Consider the following 18,363-nt stretch of genomic DNA (forward strand, 5'->3'; position numbering starts at 1 on the left):
TGTTGGACGTTATCTGGACATTGCGTTTTAATATTTCTCACCGCAGAAAAGAGCTCGCAGCCTGTTGTGAGAGGGGCCCAGGTATTTTTCCATATTATACACGAAAAATCTATATAAGATGGGCAGGGGTGGTCTGGGACACATTACAATGGCCAGGAGAAGGCAACTCATGGCAGGTAATGGGCAAAGATGGAGAGTCTATTGTTAAGCAGAGTGAACTCGTCAGAGAGCCATTACCTGGACGAGATAACCCCGAGAGACGGAAAACCAAAACAAAAGAAAGCCATTAAGCCCAGACCGGTTGGAAGCAAAAACCCATCCCCATCACTGGAATACACATGGGCCACTCAGCCAGAAGCCTCGAAACAAGGAAAACTTTATTTGGCCAGAAGAAGCAAACAGACTTGTGATATAAAAGGTGACCATGTGGCCATCGCTCTCGCACTCTCTTGCTCTCTATTGATCTCGCTCTCTCTCACTCTCGCGCTCTCTCTCTCTCGCGCTTTCTCTCTCTCTCTCTCTCTCTCGCGCTCTCTCTCTCTCTCTCGCGCGCGCGCTCTCTCTCTCTCGCGCGCTCTCTCTCGCGCTCTCTCTCGCGCTCTCTCATTCTCGCTCTCGCTCTCGCTCTCTCTCTCTCGCTCTCTCTCTTGCTCTCACTTGCTTCACTTCTACAAGGATTGAGCACTCCCTCTGGGATGGAGAGAAGAAACCATAGACAGTACGGAACCAGAAGAGACACATTTTCACCAGGAGAAGCAGCGAGTAAGCCAACGATTCGGTGAGCATCATCCATGCCCACACATCTTTAAGATCACAGCCACTCTGTGAGGAGTTGTGTGTTCTCCCAACCAAGCCTTAGAAGGGTTTTAGTGGGGAGGTTTTGCTGCAAGGACCATAGAGGTACGCCCAGCCAGTCGGTACAGATTCAGGGGTACACTGTGGATCCGAGCAAGGGTTTAGACGGTGGGTACTTCGCGATAGGGGCAGTTTAGACACACCAAGATATTGGATTGTGCTACATCGTCAATGTGTTTACTTGTAGTTTTGCTGTATTGAGGTAGCTTTAATAAAGCATTGGCGGTTGAGATCGAGGTATTTGTCCGTGACTCATTCACCCGTTCATACAATAATCACTCCCAGGTCTAGAACTATTGTAACATGGGGGTGCCTCGAAAGCACCTAAGGGGAAAACACTTACAGCAGAGCTCGCAGCGTCCAGCCTTCCCCTTTAATGGAAGGGGAGGAGCGTTGAAATGTGTGACCGCTCCGCGATGTGCCCGGGTAGCGCCCTCGATCCCACCCCAAGAGAAAGTGGAGCGTGCGACATTGCACTCCACTTTATGTGAGGGGCAGTAAACGCAATTTTGCTTCCAGAGTGGGACTTCTGCGGCAGGTAATTTTGTCCCCCTAGTATCTGCAATGGTGACCATGTAACTTCTGGATTGTTGTTCAAGCCATCTGCTTCACTCATGCCCTTTAGGGAAGGAAATCTGCCATCCTTACCCTACATCTGGTCTACATGAGTGTGGTTGACTCTTTATTGCCCTTTGAAATGGCCTAGCAAGCCGCTCAGTTGGATCAAAGGGCAATTAAAGATGGGCAATAAATGCTGGCATGGCCAGTGGTGTGCACATCCTGTGAACGAATGGAGTGTGCCCCCCACCCCGACGACTCAAAGAAGCTTCACCCCCCCCCCCCGCCCCGCCGCCGATCGGCCTCCCTCCCCCACCCTACAACCGAGCCGCCTGCCCCACCATTAGTTGGCCTCGCTCACCGCTCCAAGCCGTGATCTTTCTCTCCCTCCTTCATGATTTCCTGCTTTCCTGCCCCCCGCCCCCCAAAAAATGAGCATGGGAAATCCCTGGCCTCAGTAAAAGTGACCATGAGGCTGTCGGATTGTTGTAAAAACACAACTGGTTCACTGATGTCCTTTAGGGAAGGAAACCTGCCGCCCTTACCCAGTCTGTGTCAGCTGTGGCTCAGTGGGCAGCACCCTCACCTCTTGAGTCAGAAGGTTGTGGGTTCAAATCCCACTCCAAGGACTTGAGCACAAAATCTAGGCTGTCACTCCAGTGCAGAGCTGAGGGAGTGCCGCACTGTCGGAGGTGCCATCTTTTGGATGAGACGTTAAACCAAGGCCCCATCTGCCCCTCTCGGGTGGACGTAAAAGATCCCATAGCACTATTTCAAAGAAGAGCAGGGGAGTTCTCGCCGGTGTCCTGGCCAATATTTAGCTCTCAATCAACAGAACAAAAACAGTTTTTTGGTCATGATCACATGAGCTTGCTGTACAATTGGCTGCCGCATTTCCTACATTACAACAGTGACTCCAAAAGTACTTCAGTGGCTGTAAAGCGCTTTGAGACATTGGTTTCTTTCTGTCCATCCTTCCTTCCATTCTTCCATTCTTCCTTCCTTCCTTCCTTCCTTCCTTCCTTCCTTCCTTCCTTCCTTCCTTCCTTCCTTCCTTCCTTCCTTCCTTCCTTCCTTCCTTCCTTCCACTCTTATCTGCCTTTGAAGTGGCCTGGTAAGCCACACAGGTGCATCAAACTGCTATTGGTTGAAGAACAAGGCCCAGCTCCACTTTCTCAGTACAACAGGGGAAGGGCGACAAATGCCGATATTGTCAGCCGCATCAACATCCCGAGAATTAAAAAAGTCAAGCCAAAGAAGGAGACGTTAGGATAGGTGACCAAAAGCTTAGTCAAAGGTTTTAAGGAGCATCATAAAGGAGGAGAGCAAGGTGAATAAAATCACCATAACCACTAATGCACAGGGCATGACATGGCTACTTTTGGAATGTAGTCACTGTTGTAATTTGGGAAATGCAGCAGCCAATTTGCACACAGCAAGCTCCCACAAACAGCAATGTGATAATGATCAGATAATCTGTTTTTGTTATGTTGATTGGAGATAGTTTGCCTCGGCTGGAGAGTCTAAAACTAGGAGTCACATTGTCAAGATAAGGAGTCGGCCATTTAAGATTGAGCTGAGGAGGAATTTCTTCTCTGAGGGTTGTAAGTCTTTGGAATTCTCTGCCCCAGAGGGCTGTAAATGCTGAATCGTTTATATTCAAGGTGGAGATAGATATTTGGACTTTAGAGGAATCCAAGGATATGGAGATCAGACGGGAAAGTGGAGTTGAAGTCATGATATTGAATGGTGGAGCAGGCTCGAAAGACCGTATGACCTACTCCTGCTCCTATTTCTTATGTTGTTATTGCATAATTGGGTCTGAAACTGTCAAACAATATAATAAAATTCCTTTCTCATTGTCCTGATCCTCTCGATAACAATCAATGTCACTGATTTTAAATATTTAAAATGGTAGAACAATTTAAAGGTGAATGATGCAATAAATGTTCTTTTCAATATGATTAGAAATGCTTTGTCTGTGGAAACATAATGTGAATTGATTATACCGCAAGCTATTAAAGCATGGGACGCAGTTATATTTTCTCATATCCTGGGAGAAATCTATGAGGTAAAGGCTGATTATTAGGTTGGCAGGAAGTGGAGGCTGCCTTTTGGGAAAGATAGTTAAACAAACTGCTCTAAGCATTTCCCAGCACCCCAGTGAGCAATCACCCGGTGTCTATCATAAAGCCGCCCTATTGTGTCCCAGGGATGGAACGAATGAGCCGTTAATCCATCTGCAGTGTCTCCACATCAGATCCCCCCTCGTTACTTAGCAACGGAATCTTCATTGGATTTTTTTTTAAAAGGCCTCAGTAATAAGAGAGAAAAGAAAATGATACACTGCACCTCAACACCTCACGTGCTGTGGGAACTTGTTTTTTTTTTTAAATCTGCCTCTCGCGGAATGTAGACAACCATTGTTTAACCCAATGAGTGCCAGAGTTCCTCAGTAGACCTTAAAATACATATGTTTTCTGTCATCAAGTTAGATGTGTTGCTCATAAAGAAAGATTTGGATTTATATAGCGCCTTTCACGACCACCTCAAAGCGCTTTACAGCCAACGAAGTACTTTTGGAGTGAAGTGACTGTTATAATGTGGGAAATGTGGCAGACAATTTGCGCACAGCAAGCTCCCACAAACAGCAATGTGATGTTGATCAGATCATCTGTTTTTGGTATGTTGATTGAGGGATAAATATTGGCCAGGACACCGGGGATAATCCCCTGCTCTTCTTCGAAATAGAGCCATGGGATCTTTTACGTCCACTTGAGAGAGCAGATGGAGCCTCGTTTTAACGTCTCATCTGAAAGACGGCATCTCCTACAGTGCTGCTACTGGGAGTGGCAGCCTAGATTTTTGTGCTCAAGTCGCTGGAGTGGGACTTGAACCCATAACCTTCTGACTCAGAGGCGAGAGTGCTGCCCACTGAGCCACAGCTGACACAAAGATTGAAAGGAAGAGATTCCTCATTGTAATTTTCCAATCCATTAGTCTGGACTAATAATCCACAGGCTCAGAATAATGATCCGGAGACAAGTGTTCAAATCCCACCACAGCAGCTGGGGGAATTTAAATTCAGTTAAATAAATCTGGAATAAAAAGCTAGTATCAGTAATGGTGACCATGTAACTACTGGATTGTCATAAAAACCCATCTGGTTCACTTAGGGAAGGAAATCTGCCGTCCTTATCTGGTTTGGGTCTATATATGACTCCAAACCCACAGCAATGTGGTTGACTCTTAATGTCCTCTGAAAGGGCCTAGCAAAACACTCAGTTGTCAAAGAGGCTGGGTAGCTCTTTGTCGACGGTGCGGACACAATGGGCCGAAATAGCCTCCTTCCGTGCTGTAAATTTCTATGATTCTCTGATAACATATACAATTTTTTTTCTTTTAAAGCATTTTCAGATTCAGTAATGTAGTTTTTGTAAAGAGCTGTGAGAGATTAAATAAAGCCACTACTGAGGTTTGTAAACTAAAAAATACCAACTCATGATTTCTTTTCAAATCTCATGATTTTTAAGAGTTTGTGCCATGATTTATGAGCCGGTGGGGTAGGCATTACTGAAAGAATTACATGCAATTTCCACCTACCACAGGGAGGAGTTGAGAAGAAGCCTTAAATGGACAGGCCGGTTACACATTACTCTGCACCATTTTCACTGCTGTTGTCCCAGCTGTTGGTTTCAGACCAAGCGTATCGGGTTATAGATTCTGGATTCAGAATGGGCGTCTGTTTAGACCATTTCAGATTAGTCCAGAGAATTCATCCCACACTAGATTTATACCGATGCAGCGTTTCCAGTCAATCAGGGTGTTGGTAATCTCCGTGTTTGGAACGATTCTCTCGATGGCAGTGCCGCTGATGTACTGTGACCAGAGTTTATCCAAAACTCGGCTGCCTATATCCCAACTCGCACCAAAGTCCCGTTACATAAGAAATAGGACCAGGAGTAGGCCATTGGCCCCTCAAGCCTGTTCCACCATTCAGTAAGATCATGGCTGATCTGATCTTTGGCTCTGCTCCGCTTCATTCATCACCCCCTGTGCTCGCTGACCTACATTGGCTCCCGGTCCGGCAACGCCTCGATTTAAAAAAAAAAAAAAAAAATTCTCAATCTTGTGTTCAAATCTCTCCATGGCCTCGCCCCCTCCCTATCTCCGTGTCCTCCTCCAGCCCCACAACCCTCCGAGATCTCTGCGCTCCTCCAATTCTGGCCTCTTGCACATCCTCGATTTTAATTGCTCCACCATTGGCAGCCATGCCTTCAGCTGCCTGGGCCCTAAACTCTGGAATTCCCTCTCTAAACCTCTCTGTCTCTCTACCTCTCTCTCCTCCTTTAAGATGCTCCTTAAAACTTACCTCTTTGACCTAACTTTTGGTCACCTGTTGTAATTTCTTCTTATGTAGCTCAGTGTCAAATTTATTTGTCTTGTCTTATAACACTGCTGTGAAGCGCTTTGGGACATTTTACTACGTTAAAAGTGCTATATAAATTAAAGTTATTGTTGTTGATTGCCTTCAAGCCGCGAGTGTTTGGTCAGATTACTGTACCGTAGACAGTTGGATCAATGAAGTGGAGACTTGATTATCAGCTCAAGACATACATTACATCGGCCGTGGAATTTATACATGGACAGATTCCAGTGATATCTTGGCTGTTGAAGCTGCACTCATTGCTGACAGTTGTGACACTGGGAGAGCCTGACTACCTCTTTGACCAAGCCTTTAGTCACCTGTCCGAATATCTCTCTATGACTCGGTGTCATATTTTCCTGTGACGTTTTACTATGTTAAAGGTGCTGTATAAATGCAAGTTGTTGTTGGAAAAGTCAGTTTCTGTTCTTACTGCGTGTGACTCTGGAAATTTTGTTGGTGTTTTCGAGCATCATCTTCTAGGATGCCGTCCAGGTTTATCCGTAAATCAATGGCCTTTGGCAAGCGGATAATTACATGGCAGTCATATCTCTTGTAGGGTAAATCTCAAGTGTAGGCTGAATACCTGAAGGGGGAGAAAGAAAGACTTGCATTTATAAAGCACTTTTCACAACCACCGGACGTCTCAAAGCACTTTACAGCCAATGAAATACCTTTGAAGTATAGATACTGCTGTAATGTGGGATACGCGGCAGTCAATTTGTGCACAGCAAGCTCCCACAATAATGTGATAATGACCAGATAATCTGTTTTTTATGTTATGTTGATTGAGGGATAAATATTGGCCCCAGGACACCGGGGATAATTCTCCTGCTCTTCTTCGAAATAGTGCCATGAGATCTTTTACATCCACCCGAGAGGGCAGACGGGACCTCTGTTTAACGTCTCATCGGAAAGACCGCACCTCCGACAGTGCGGCGCTCTCTCAGCACTGCACTGGAAGTGTCAGCCTGGATTTATGTGCTCAAGTTTCTGGAGTGGGACTTGAGCCCACAACCTCCAGACTCAGAGGCGAGTGTTCTGCCCACTAAGCCATGGCTGACACTCGGGAAAGAAAAGGAGGAAGTGGGATTAATTGGATAGCTATTTCAAAGAGGCATGGAGGGCCAAATGGCCGCCTTCTTGCTGTATCATTTTATGATTCTATTGTTACTGTGTTCGTTTCTGATTGAAAGTGAATGTGCTTTCATGTCTGAGAATCATGTCTGAGAATCGTTGACGTTTCTCTGTGATGTGCTGTGATTTGCACTCAAATCAACCTGGAGCATTTTTCCGCAGCAAGAGAGCAGAAAGATTCTAACCCTCCCTTGCACTGATTTACAACCCTATCTTGTGTGTGTGTATGTATATATATGAAATGCACCTAGCTCCATATAAATGAGTTGTTCCCATCGATCCCCTGACTGTCCAATCTTCTTCTCTTCTCAGTCCCGTGTGACCCTGGAGACTAGTAATGCCGCGACGACAAGCGGAAATGATGTGTGCACAATCCAGGCCGAGATGCTGCAGCTGGACCTGATTGATGCTGTGGACGATATCGAGGACGAGGAGGAGGAGGAGGAGGGCAACGGGCCCCCGATAGAAGCGAACCCTGTCAGCATGGCCTCTTACAAGCCCAAGCGGCCCACGACCTTGAACCTTTTCCCACAGGTTCCTCGCACTCAGGTAAGAGGGCTGCACTACGCCACTGCTCTGCTGATGATAGCTCAGAGATTAAAATGATCTCTGCAGCTATCCCCTGTTTAATCCTGTTTCTTGGACGCTGCACGCCAGACAGAAAAGGACTTGTTTATATTTTTAATGCCCCGGTTTATCTGCGCTGAGTTGCCGGATCTTAAACTTGACTTGGTTTAAAGCCATTAGTTAGTGGCAATCAAGCTGCCATACCATCACACTCGTTACTGCTTCTCCGGAGTTAGTTCATCCTAAACACAGACTGTCGGAGATTGCTGTGATTGCCTTCAAGCCACAGTGTCTGGTCAGATTACTGTACCAGTAAGCAGTTGGTTCAATGAAACAGAGACTTGATTATCAGCTCAAGACATACATTACTCTGTAATTTGTGCATGGACGGATTCCAGTGATATCTTGGCCGTTGAACCTGCACTCAGTGCTGACACTGGGAGAGCCTGACAACACCGAGCTCCATCCCAGGTATAATTGAATAGTCTCAATGGTGTTGCGTTGAATAATTTGTAAATGTATTTTATTTTCAGTAATTTAATGACTGAATGAAATCTGTAAAGTGAAAAAAGAAGGAAAGATTGATGAGTTCCGATGAAAAATCATCGACCTGAAACGTTAACTCTGTTTCTCTCCCTCCACAGATGCTGCCTGATCCGCGGAGTGTTTCCAGCATTTTCTGTTTTTATTTTTCGTGAAAGAAAGACTTGCATTTATATAGCGCTTATGACCTCAGGATGTCCCAAAGCGTTTTACAGCCAATTAAGTAATTTTTGAAGTGTAGTCACTGTTGAAATGTAGGAAACGCGGCAGCCAATTTGCACACAGCAAGCTCCCACAAACAGCAATGTGATAATGACCAGATAATCTGTTTTTAGTGATGCCGATTGAGGGATAAATATCAGCCAGGACACCGGGGATAATTCCCCATGCTCCTCTTCGAAATAGTGCTCAGGGATCTTTTATGCCCACCTTAGAGAGCAGACGGGGCCTCGGTTTAACATCTCATCTGAAAGATGGCACTTCCGACTGCAGTACTCCCTCAGTACTGCACTGGGAATGTCAGTCTCGATTTATGTGCTCAAGTCTCTGGAGTGGGACTTGAACCCACAACATGCTGACTCAGGTGAGAAAGTACTACCCACTGAGCCACAGCTGACACTTCAGAAAAACAAGAGTACATTGAGAGGCCATTACTAAAGAAACAAGCAAACATAACACCTTTCACGACCACAGGACAGTTAATGAAGTACTTTTTGAAGTGTAGTCACTGTTGTAATGTAAGGAATTACTGGCTGGTTTATTACAAATATCTCGCCCAAGCAGGCCTTTTAGATTATAAAAGTCTACAACAAAAAAAATATTGCTAGAGAACTAGCTGGGATAAATAAATCAGCTGTTGTGAAGCCATTACACCCAAGAGGAAATCCAATATCACAAATGTGTTCTTCCCAAGAGAAACTGGAGGCAATGGGTTGATAGAGTCGCAGGATAATTGGGTGTTAAATGGTACAACCATCCCAGGGAATTGCTGCCTTGCGTGTACAGTGATGAGACCACCACAGATAATGGGCACATTGCGGGAAAACCAACAGAAAACACAGTGGTTCCAATTTTGAAACAATCACTTTCCTGCCAGTCGTTTCTCTCTCGCCACCAACAGTCATAAACCCACAGATCTTGGCATAAGAAATAGGAGCAGGAATAGGTCATCTGACCCCTCCAGCCTGCTCTGCCATTCAATAAGATCATGGCAACCTTAACCTGAAATGGCGAAGGGTAGATGGTGTAGCCAAGCCAATCAATGCAGAGATCATTTTCTTCAAGGGGTAGGTATGGCTGAATTGGGAATTTGGCAAATCAATTTAAGTCGTCCTGGCCAATATTTATCCCTCAATCAACCGAACAAAAAAAACAGATTATCTGGTCATTATCACTTTACTGTTTGTGGGAGCTTGCTGTGTGCAAACTGGTTGCCGCGTTTCCCACATTACAACAGTGACTACACTCCAAAAGTGTTTCATTGGCTGTAAAGCGTTTTGTGGCACCCGGTGGCTATGAATGGTGCTATATAAATGCAAGTCTTTTTTCTTTCAACCTAACTGAGATAGAAGCTGGCTGAAAAGGTCACCCCTGAGTCTTGAAAAGAACAAGTTTAATGCTCTTTATCAATTTGTAATTTCATAGTTGAAATGCATTTCAAACTGAAAGGCTATAATCTAATATCCTGTTGCTAACGAGGAAAGATTTTTTTTAAAACGCCCCCATTTAGTATTCGAGCCACTTCAGATGATTAGGACCCCCTGTAAAGTCCAACATTTTCTTCTGGCAAAATCAAGCATCTTCTCTTTTGCTTGATGTTACCAGAATGTGATTCTCAGCAGTCGTTGTTCGGAGCTCATTCCCCTGGGGCAGGCAAAGGATTTGGCACGGAAGATCTCTCATCATTAATGAGATTTGACTCTGGTAGCTCGTATCTTAATTAATTAGAGTTCAGCAACAAAAAAGAGTAAATGTTAAGCCAGCAGGTGTGGAAAAATAAATTTTACATCAGGTTTTGGTGATGCAACCATGGTCGAATAGCCAATTGAATTGCAGTCAATAGTCTTTAAGATTATGAAATTGTTCAATTGGCTAGATGTAGACAAGATGTTTCCATTTGTGGATTAGTCCAAAACTGGGACCCATCTTTCTACGATAGTCACTAATAAATCCAATCGGGAATTCAGGAGTAACTTCTTTCCCCAGAGAGTGGTGAGAATGTGGAACGGGGATAGTTGAGACAAATAGCGTAGATGCATTCAAGGGGAAGCTGGATATACACACAAGGGAGAAAAGAATAGCTGTCTGTGGGACCTTGCTGTGCTCAAAATGACTGTCGCGTTGAAACGTCCGGTGGCCATGAAAGACGCTATATAAATGCAAGTCTTTTTTTTTTGCGAAGGTTATGCTGATGGGGTGAGATGAAGAGGGGTGGGAGGAGGCTCGTGTGGAGCATAAACATCGGCATGGACCTGTTGGGCTGAATGGCCTGTTTCTGTGCAGTAAATACCATGCCATTCTATGCAATAAACACGGAGAGATGTGTATTGTGGGCTGCCGACTCACTATCACCCACTTTACACTATGGCATACAGTTAAAATCTACCCCAATATGTTAGGAAAAAAGATAGCTAGACAATTATTTCAGGTTAGCAGTTTCTTTATTCACTGCATCTTTGCTATCAAAAACTAAAGTCATGGAAGAGTCAGTTTTGGCTTTGGGAAAGAGCGTAGAACATGCGATATTGGCTCGTCTGCCTGTTAAACGCCTCTCCTGATTGAAGGCAACGGAAATTGGGAGAGGCGTTTAATGAGCGGCCTCGCCCATATCGTCACAAATCTCAATGACTTTCACCCCCACCCCCACCCGGCCCTCCCCACCGCCATACACAGTCATTCATAAGCAGGGTTTAAAAAAAATGAAATAATCTTCATTGTTTCACGTCGCCTGGCAACGCGTTGAAAGGATGTGGACGGGGCCCCCATTGTGTGGCGGCAGCTATTGCTGCTCCAGCTCCCTGTGACTGCTGCCAGCTGCACGTGACACCCTTTGTTTTGTGATTGCAGGACACGCTGAACAACAACTCATTCGGCAAAAAGTACAGCTGGCAGGAAAAGGTCTCCCGATCGTCGTCCCCGCTGAAAACCGGTATGTGCGTGCGCCCGCGCTGTGCCGGTCCCTCGAGGCGTGTCCAATCGTGACGAGCGAAGTTTGTCAACTCGGTTTTACTAATCCATCAAAGTTGTTTTACTGAGCTCCGTCCGGTGTGTGGGTTTTGCCAAAGGACTGTCTTTTTAAAAAAACAAATGAACTGTTGTGTAATGATCTGGAACAAGGGAACAAGAGCTTGTATTTGTATCGTCAAAACATCCCGATGCGCTTCACCGGAGTGTTATCAGACAAACATTTGACACCAAGCCACATCAGGAGATATAAGCACCAAAGCAAAATACTGCGGATGCTGGAATCTGAAATAAATGCTGGAAATCTCAGCGGGTCATGCAGCACCTGTGGAGAGAGAAACAAAGTTAACGTTTCAGGTAGATGACCCTTCGTCAGAACTGGCGAATGTTTCAGATTCTTAAGGAGGACTGAAAGGGGGAGGGGAGGAAAGAATAAAAGGGAAGGTCTGTGATAGGGTGGAAGGCAGGAGAGATTTGAGAGAGAAAAGGGATGATGGTCCGACTTGAGATGGTAATAGCAGGAGTTAGAAAAAGATTAGTCTAGATAGGATGTGAATGGGGGAATAAAGACCAGCTGCCATTGGAGACAGAGAGAGAAAATACATAAGATCCGGGGGGGTTGGGGGGGAGAGGGCGGGGCGGTGTCTGAAATTGTTAATCTCAACATCGAGTTCAGCAATTTCAGAATATAACCTCTGTTCATATTTTGTTCCCCCCCAATCTTGTGTCCAAAAATCTAGCTATCTCAGCCTTGAATATACACAACAATTTAGCATCCATAGCTCTCTGGGGTAGAGAATTCCAAAGATGTGCAATCTTATTTTGTAAGGAGCGTCTAAAAGGAGCAGAGAGAGGTGGAGCAGTGGAGAGGTTTAGGCAGGGAGTTCCAGAACTTAGGGCTAGGCAGCTGAAGGCACGGCCACCGATGGTGCGGCAAAGGAAATGGGGGATGCGCAAGAGGCCATAGTTGGAGGAACGTAGAGCTCTCGGAGGGCTGCGGAGGTTGCAGAGATAGGGAGGTGGCGAGGTCATGGATGGATTTGAAGACGAGGATGAGAATTTTAAACTTGAGGCGTTGCCGGACCGGGAGCCGATGCCAGTCAATGAGCACAGGGGGGTTAATAGTGAACAGGACTCGGTGAATGTCGTGGGGTGGAATTTCCTCCGCTATGTTGCTGGGATTCGGGTGCTATAGCATTGAGGATAGAATGCCAATGGAGTAGGGAAGACCAGCTTTGGATTTCAGCCCCTTGGAGAGCTGCCGGAGAATTTCCTCTCCCTCTTCACGACCCCAGCACAGAATTTGGTTGCCTGGCCTTTGACTGCCCCACTGCATTGAAATAGGGATGCAAGGCCTGGGAAAGTGGATGATTTCTCTGTCTCTGCCCTCAACCACTATTTGCTTTAAGACACTCCTTAAAACCTACCTCTTTCACCAAGCATCTGTTCGCCTGTCCTAATGTCTCCTTCTTTGGCTCGGTGTCAATTTTAGTCTTGTGAAGCGCTACGTTAAAGGCGCTTTCACAAATGCAAGTTGTTGTCTCAATGGAAGAAAAATTGGGTGGTGTAATGCATTTGCTTCAAGGGTTCTCTGCTTAAAATAATTCATAGCAAAACGTTAAGAAATGGGAGCAGGATTAGACCATTTGACCACTCGAGCCTGCTCCGCCATTCAATAAGATCATGGTTGATCTGACCTTGGGCTCAGCTGCACTTCCCCGCCCGCTCCCTATATCCCTCTACTCCCTTATCGTTCATAATCTGTCTATCTCCAACTTAAATATATTCAATGACCTAGCCTCCACCACTCTCTGGGGCAGAGAATTCCAAAGATTCACGACCATCTGAAGAAATTCCTCTTCATCTCCGTTCTAAATGGGCGGCCCCTTATTCTTAAATTGTGTCCCCTAGTTCTCGATTCTCCCACAAGTGGAAACATCCTCTCTGCATCGACCTTGTCGAGCCCCCTCATTAGCTTATATATTTCAATAAGATCACCTCTCATTCTTCTAAACTCCAATGAGGCACAACTTGCTCAACCTTTCTTCATAAGTCAACCCCCTCACCTCCGGAATCAACCTAGTGAACCTTCTCTGAACTGCCTTCAATACAAGTATATCCTTCCTTAAATATGGAGACCAAAACTGTACGCAGTACTCCAGGTGTGGCCTCACCAATACCCTGTACAGTTATAGCAGGACTTCTCTGCTTTTATACTCCATCCCCCTTGCAATAAAGGCCAACATTCTATTTGCCTTCCTGATCACTTGCTGTATCTGCATACTAACCTTTTGTGTTTCATGCACAAGGACCCCCAGGTCCCTTTGTACTGCAGCATTTTGACGGATGATCCTTGCTGCCAGTTACTCCCCAGTCCGTGAAGATAATCTACACCCCTGGCTATTTGCCTTCCGCTGAGGCAGTAGGATTGTCGGAGCCGCTGACTCCCTCGCTGTTGTGTGTTTGACAGTCAGTGTGATTGACAGCCCCCCCTGAGATTTCTCACTGTGGCTAGGGGCTGGGATGACAACTGACGAGGCTGTACTGCCAGAAGAACATAAGAATCAGGAGCAGGAGTAGGCCATGAGGCCCAATGAGCCTGCTCCGCCATTCTATAAGATCATGGCTGATCTTCGACCTCAACCCCACTTTCCCGCCCGATCCCCATGATCCTCGATTCTCCTAGAGTCCAAAAATCTATCGATCTCAGCCTTGAATATACTCAACGACTGAGCATCCACAACCCTTTGGGGCAGAGAATTCCAAAGATTCATCACCCTCTGAAGAAATTTCTCCTCATCTCAGTCCTAACTGGCTAAAGCCTTATCCTGAGACTGTGCCCTCTAGTTCTAGATTCTCCAGCCAGGGGAAACAACCTCTCAGCATCTACCCTGTCAATCCCCCTCAGAATCTTGTACGTTTCAACGAGATCACCTCTCATTCTTCTAAACTCCAGAGAGTATAAGCCCAATTTACACAAGTATGGGAATGATAGCATAGTGGTAATCCAGATTAGTAATCCAGAGGCCTGGACTAATGATCCGTAGACAAGAATTATATCCCACCACGGCAGCTGGGGAATTTAAATTGAGTTAATTAAAAATCTGGAATAAAGAGCTGGTACCAGTAATGGTGACTATGAAACGACCAGGTTGTTGTAAAAAGCCATCTGGTTCACTAATGTCCTTTAGGGAAGGAAATCTGCCGTCCTTACCCAGTCTGGCCTATATGTGACTCCAGACCCACAGCAATGTGGTAGATTCTTTACTGCCCTCTGAAATGGCGGCTCACCACCACCTTCTCGGGGGCAATTGGCGATGGGAAATAAATGCTGGTCCTGCCAGCGATGCCCACATCCCATGAATTAATAATTTTAAAAAACTGACCACAGTGGGAATGCAAGACCCCAACAGAAGCGTCAGCCGTGCGATCATTGGTCTGCTAAGACCGCAGCAATCCCGTGGGGGCTGGGTTGACAACAATCCGCTTGGGATTGCTAGCGTGTCGCCAGCAGGTTTAACAGTTTGCAGTTGGAGGAGCCTCTTGTAGTGCAGAGGAAGGGCTGCAGCTCCCATGCATGTTCCTGCTCGGGCAGGGAGAGATTACTGGCACTGTGTTGGCACGGGATAGCGATGGGCCTGTCCGCTGTGCCAGCTGCAAGAGGAGGAAAGGGATGAGGAGCAGTTAACTCCTTGTTGCCTAGAGTTTTCCTGTTTCTTTTCTGGAGACGTCTTCCCTTGGCTCTCATTGCTGTCAGAGCTTTGGCCAATAAACAACTCCCCAAAATTAATCATTTTAATAACCTATTACCCAATCCCTTGTGCCCTGATTAACTATTTTATAGCAACAGGATTGTAACGCATGGTGCATTATTCTGCTGCTGAAGTGCACTCGTGTTGAAGATGGCCTGCTTCTTTAAAGCTGCTAATTGGGTCAGAAAGCAATTCATCCAATCATATATCGCACAGAAGGAGGCCATTCTGCCCATTGAGTCTGTGCCGGCTTTTTCAAAGAGCAATCCAGTTAGCCTATCCTTGCACCTCCATTCTGTCCCTTTCCTCCCTACCTCTCTTCTTTTCTCTCTCCCGACATCTTTCCCTCTTTCCCTCCCTCCTTTCCTTCCCTCCCTCCTCCTTTCCTTCCCTCCCTCCTCCTTTCCTTCCCTCCCTCCTCCTTTCCTTCCCTCCCTCCCTCTTCTTTTCCCTCCCTCCTCCTTTCCTTCCCTCCCTCTACCTTTCGCTGCCCTTTCTCCTTCCACTCCCTCCTCCTTACCCCCCATCCTACCTACTCCGGTTCCCCTCCCTCTCCTCCCTCCCTCCCTTCTCTCTCTCTCTCTTTTTCTCTCTCTCTCTCTCTCTTTTTCTCTCTCTCTCTCTCTTTCCCCCCCCCACCCCACCCCACACCCTTCTCCACATCCCTCATTCCATTGAACTTTCTGGGTTTCACACAACTCCCACCTAAAATCCAGCTCCCCACAGCCCCCAGTCCCTCAGGATAATTACAGCTGCTAGTTCGTGCCCCTCAAGGAGGAGCATTTGTTGGGCAGTACAACCAAAGACGTTCCCTTCAATGCACTGCAGTGACCTGGAGGATGCAGCAGGGGTTTGTTTGGGGGGGTTGTTTTTGTAGCTCAAGTATGTTGTCTGGACTGGAGAATTTTAGTTATGAGGAAAGATTGGCGATGCTGGGGTTTTTTTCTTTGGAACAAAGGAGGCTGAGAGGAGACCTGATTGAGATGTATAAAATTATGAGGGGCCTGGATAGCCTGGATAGGAAGGACCTATTTCCCTTGGCCGAGGGGTCAATAACCAGGGGGCAGAGATTTAAAGTAAATGGTAGGAGGTTTAGAGGGGATTTGAGGGGAAATTTCTTCACCCAGAGGGTGGTGTGAGGGTCTGGAACTCACTGCCTGAAAGGGTGGTAGAGGCAGAAACCCTCACCACATTTAAAAAGAACTTGAATGTGCACTTGAAGTGGTGTAACCTACAGGGCTACGGACCAAGAGCTGGAAAGTGGGATTAGGCTGGATAGCTCTTTGTTGGCCGACGCAGATACAATGGGCTGAAATGGCCTCCTTCCGTGCTGCAAGTTTCTATGATTCTGTGATTCTATCCTATTTGTCTTGGTGGCTAATGAGTAACCGGTGTGTGTGTTGCAGGAGAGGTGACCCCCACTCACGATCACGTGTGCCTGGGTGATGAGGCCAAACCAGCGAGCGGCACCACCGACAAAGGGACCACGACGGCCCAGGCTAACCCGTGCCGGCGGGCACCACCCGGGCAGGGCGAGGCCATAGCCCCCAACACCACGGGGCGCTCGGCGGCCAACGGCCAGCGGCCTCGGGGCGAGGAAGCCCCGCACGGCGAGCGTATCTGCTACCAGGCGCAGGTGCCGATCGAGGCCACCGAGGAGATCTACCTCACGCCGGTGCAGAGGAACTCCGACTCCTCGGAGCACGAGAAGCCCTTCCTCTCCCAGTCCAACGAGAACAGGATGTCCATCAGCTCGGATGTCGACTTCACCCACTGCCTGTCCCTGCCGGAAAAGCCCAAACCTTCGATCAGCGAGGAGGACGAGGTGCTCTCCCGCCTCTCCACGTCCTACAGCTGCTCGTTGCCACGAACCTCGCTCCACGCGGACGAGCTCTGTCCGCGGACCTCCATTAGCTCGGACAGCGCACTGTCCTACGATTCGGTTAAGTACACACTGGTTGTGGATGAGAACATGCAGCTGGAGCTGGTGAGCCTCAAACACTGTTACTCGGGGTACAGCGATGATAGCGATTCAGCCACGGTCTACGACAACTGCATTGCGTCCCCCTACGAGTCCGCCATCGGGGAGGAGTACGAGGAGGGCGTGCAGAAGAGGGATTCCGTCTGTCTGTCAGAAGACTCCACGCCAGAAGCAGATATCCCTTTCTCCAAGAAGTTCCTCAACGTATTTATGAGTGGGAGATCAAGGACGTCCAGTAAGTAGCTTTCAATTATTTCCTTATTGAATACGGTGCTAGGACATCATGCTTTATACAGTGTCAGCCATGGCTCAGTGGGTAGCACCCTCGCCTCTGAGTCAGAAGGTTGTGGGTTCAAGCCCCACTCCAGAGACTTGAGAACATAAATTTAGGTTGACACTCCAGTGCAGTGCTGAGGGAGTTGTGCACTGTCGGAGGTGCCGTCTTTCGGATGAAATGTTAAACCGAGGCCCCGTCTGTTCTCACAGGTGGATGTAAAAGATCCCATCGCACTATTTCGAAGAAGAGCAGGGGAGTTATCTCCCGTATCCTGAGCCAATATTTATCCCTCAATCAACTTAACATAAAAACAGTTTATTTGGTCATTATCACATTGCTGTATGTGGGAGCTTGCTTGTGCGCAAATTGGCTGCCGTGTTTCCTACATTACAACAGTGACTGCACCTCAAAAGTACTTCATTGGCTGTAAAGTGCTTTGAGACGTCCAGTGGTCGTGAAAGGTGCTATATAAATATAAGACTTTCGTTCCTTTCCTCCTGTCGTAGGCTAGATGCAGATCTGGGGACATTCTGCAACCCCCCAGGCTTGGCTTGCTAACTCAGGTCCCACGTATCCCTGTAAGGTTTATAACAAGACCCTCCCACTTCTTGTGTGAAGCACCTTGGGACATTTTACTACGTCAAGGGCGCTATCTGAATGCCAGTTGTTGTGGTTCTCCTAAGTCAAAAAAACATTTTTTGTCCTATCTCTAATATTTTTATTACCAAAAAATGAATGTGTTCAAAGACGATTGAAAAAAGCACACGCATTTTTTTTTAACGCCCTGTGGGCTGGAAATTCAGTTGACATTTTTTCTAGGCGTTAATATCAAGCGGTGGATAAATTTAGTGCGGGGAAATGGTTTGTGTCGGCAGACTAAAAATTCAGCAGCTGCACCCTGAGAGTGGAGCCGAGCGCTAAGGGAGGCGTTCCACACTTATCTCAGGGCGCTAGCCCGGGTGAGGAACTGAATATCCCGAGCTGAAGAGCCGGTTTCATAGCGCTCTGAGAAATGCCTCCACGCAACATAAAAAAAAATCAGAACAAAAAACACTCCCTATACATAACTCGCCCCAAATAAACT

The 18,363-nt window shown here is 46.8% G+C and overlaps 1 protein-coding gene across 1 annotated transcript in view; it reads left to right on the plus strand.

Moving 5' to 3' along the window:
• Positions 1-18,363, plus strand: part of LOC139279636 (C-Jun-amino-terminal kinase-interacting protein 1-like) — a 260,229-nt gene that overhangs the window by 157,866 nt on the left and 84,000 nt on the right. Inside the window, exons 4-6 of the mRNA XM_070898745.1 lie at positions 7,289-7,525; positions 11,153-11,234; positions 16,428-17,237. Coding sequence (XP_070754846.1) covers positions 7,289-7,525; positions 11,153-11,234; positions 16,428-17,237 — 1,129 coding nt within the window. The remainder of the gene's footprint in view (positions 1-7,288; positions 7,526-11,152; positions 11,235-16,427; positions 17,238-18,363) is intronic.

Source organism: Pristiophorus japonicus, chromosome 14 (genome assembly GCF_044704955.1).
Source record: "Pristiophorus japonicus isolate sPriJap1 chromosome 14, sPriJap1.hap1, whole genome shotgun sequence".
NCBI lineage: Eukaryota > Metazoa > Chordata > Chondrichthyes > Pristiophoridae > Pristiophorus > Pristiophorus japonicus.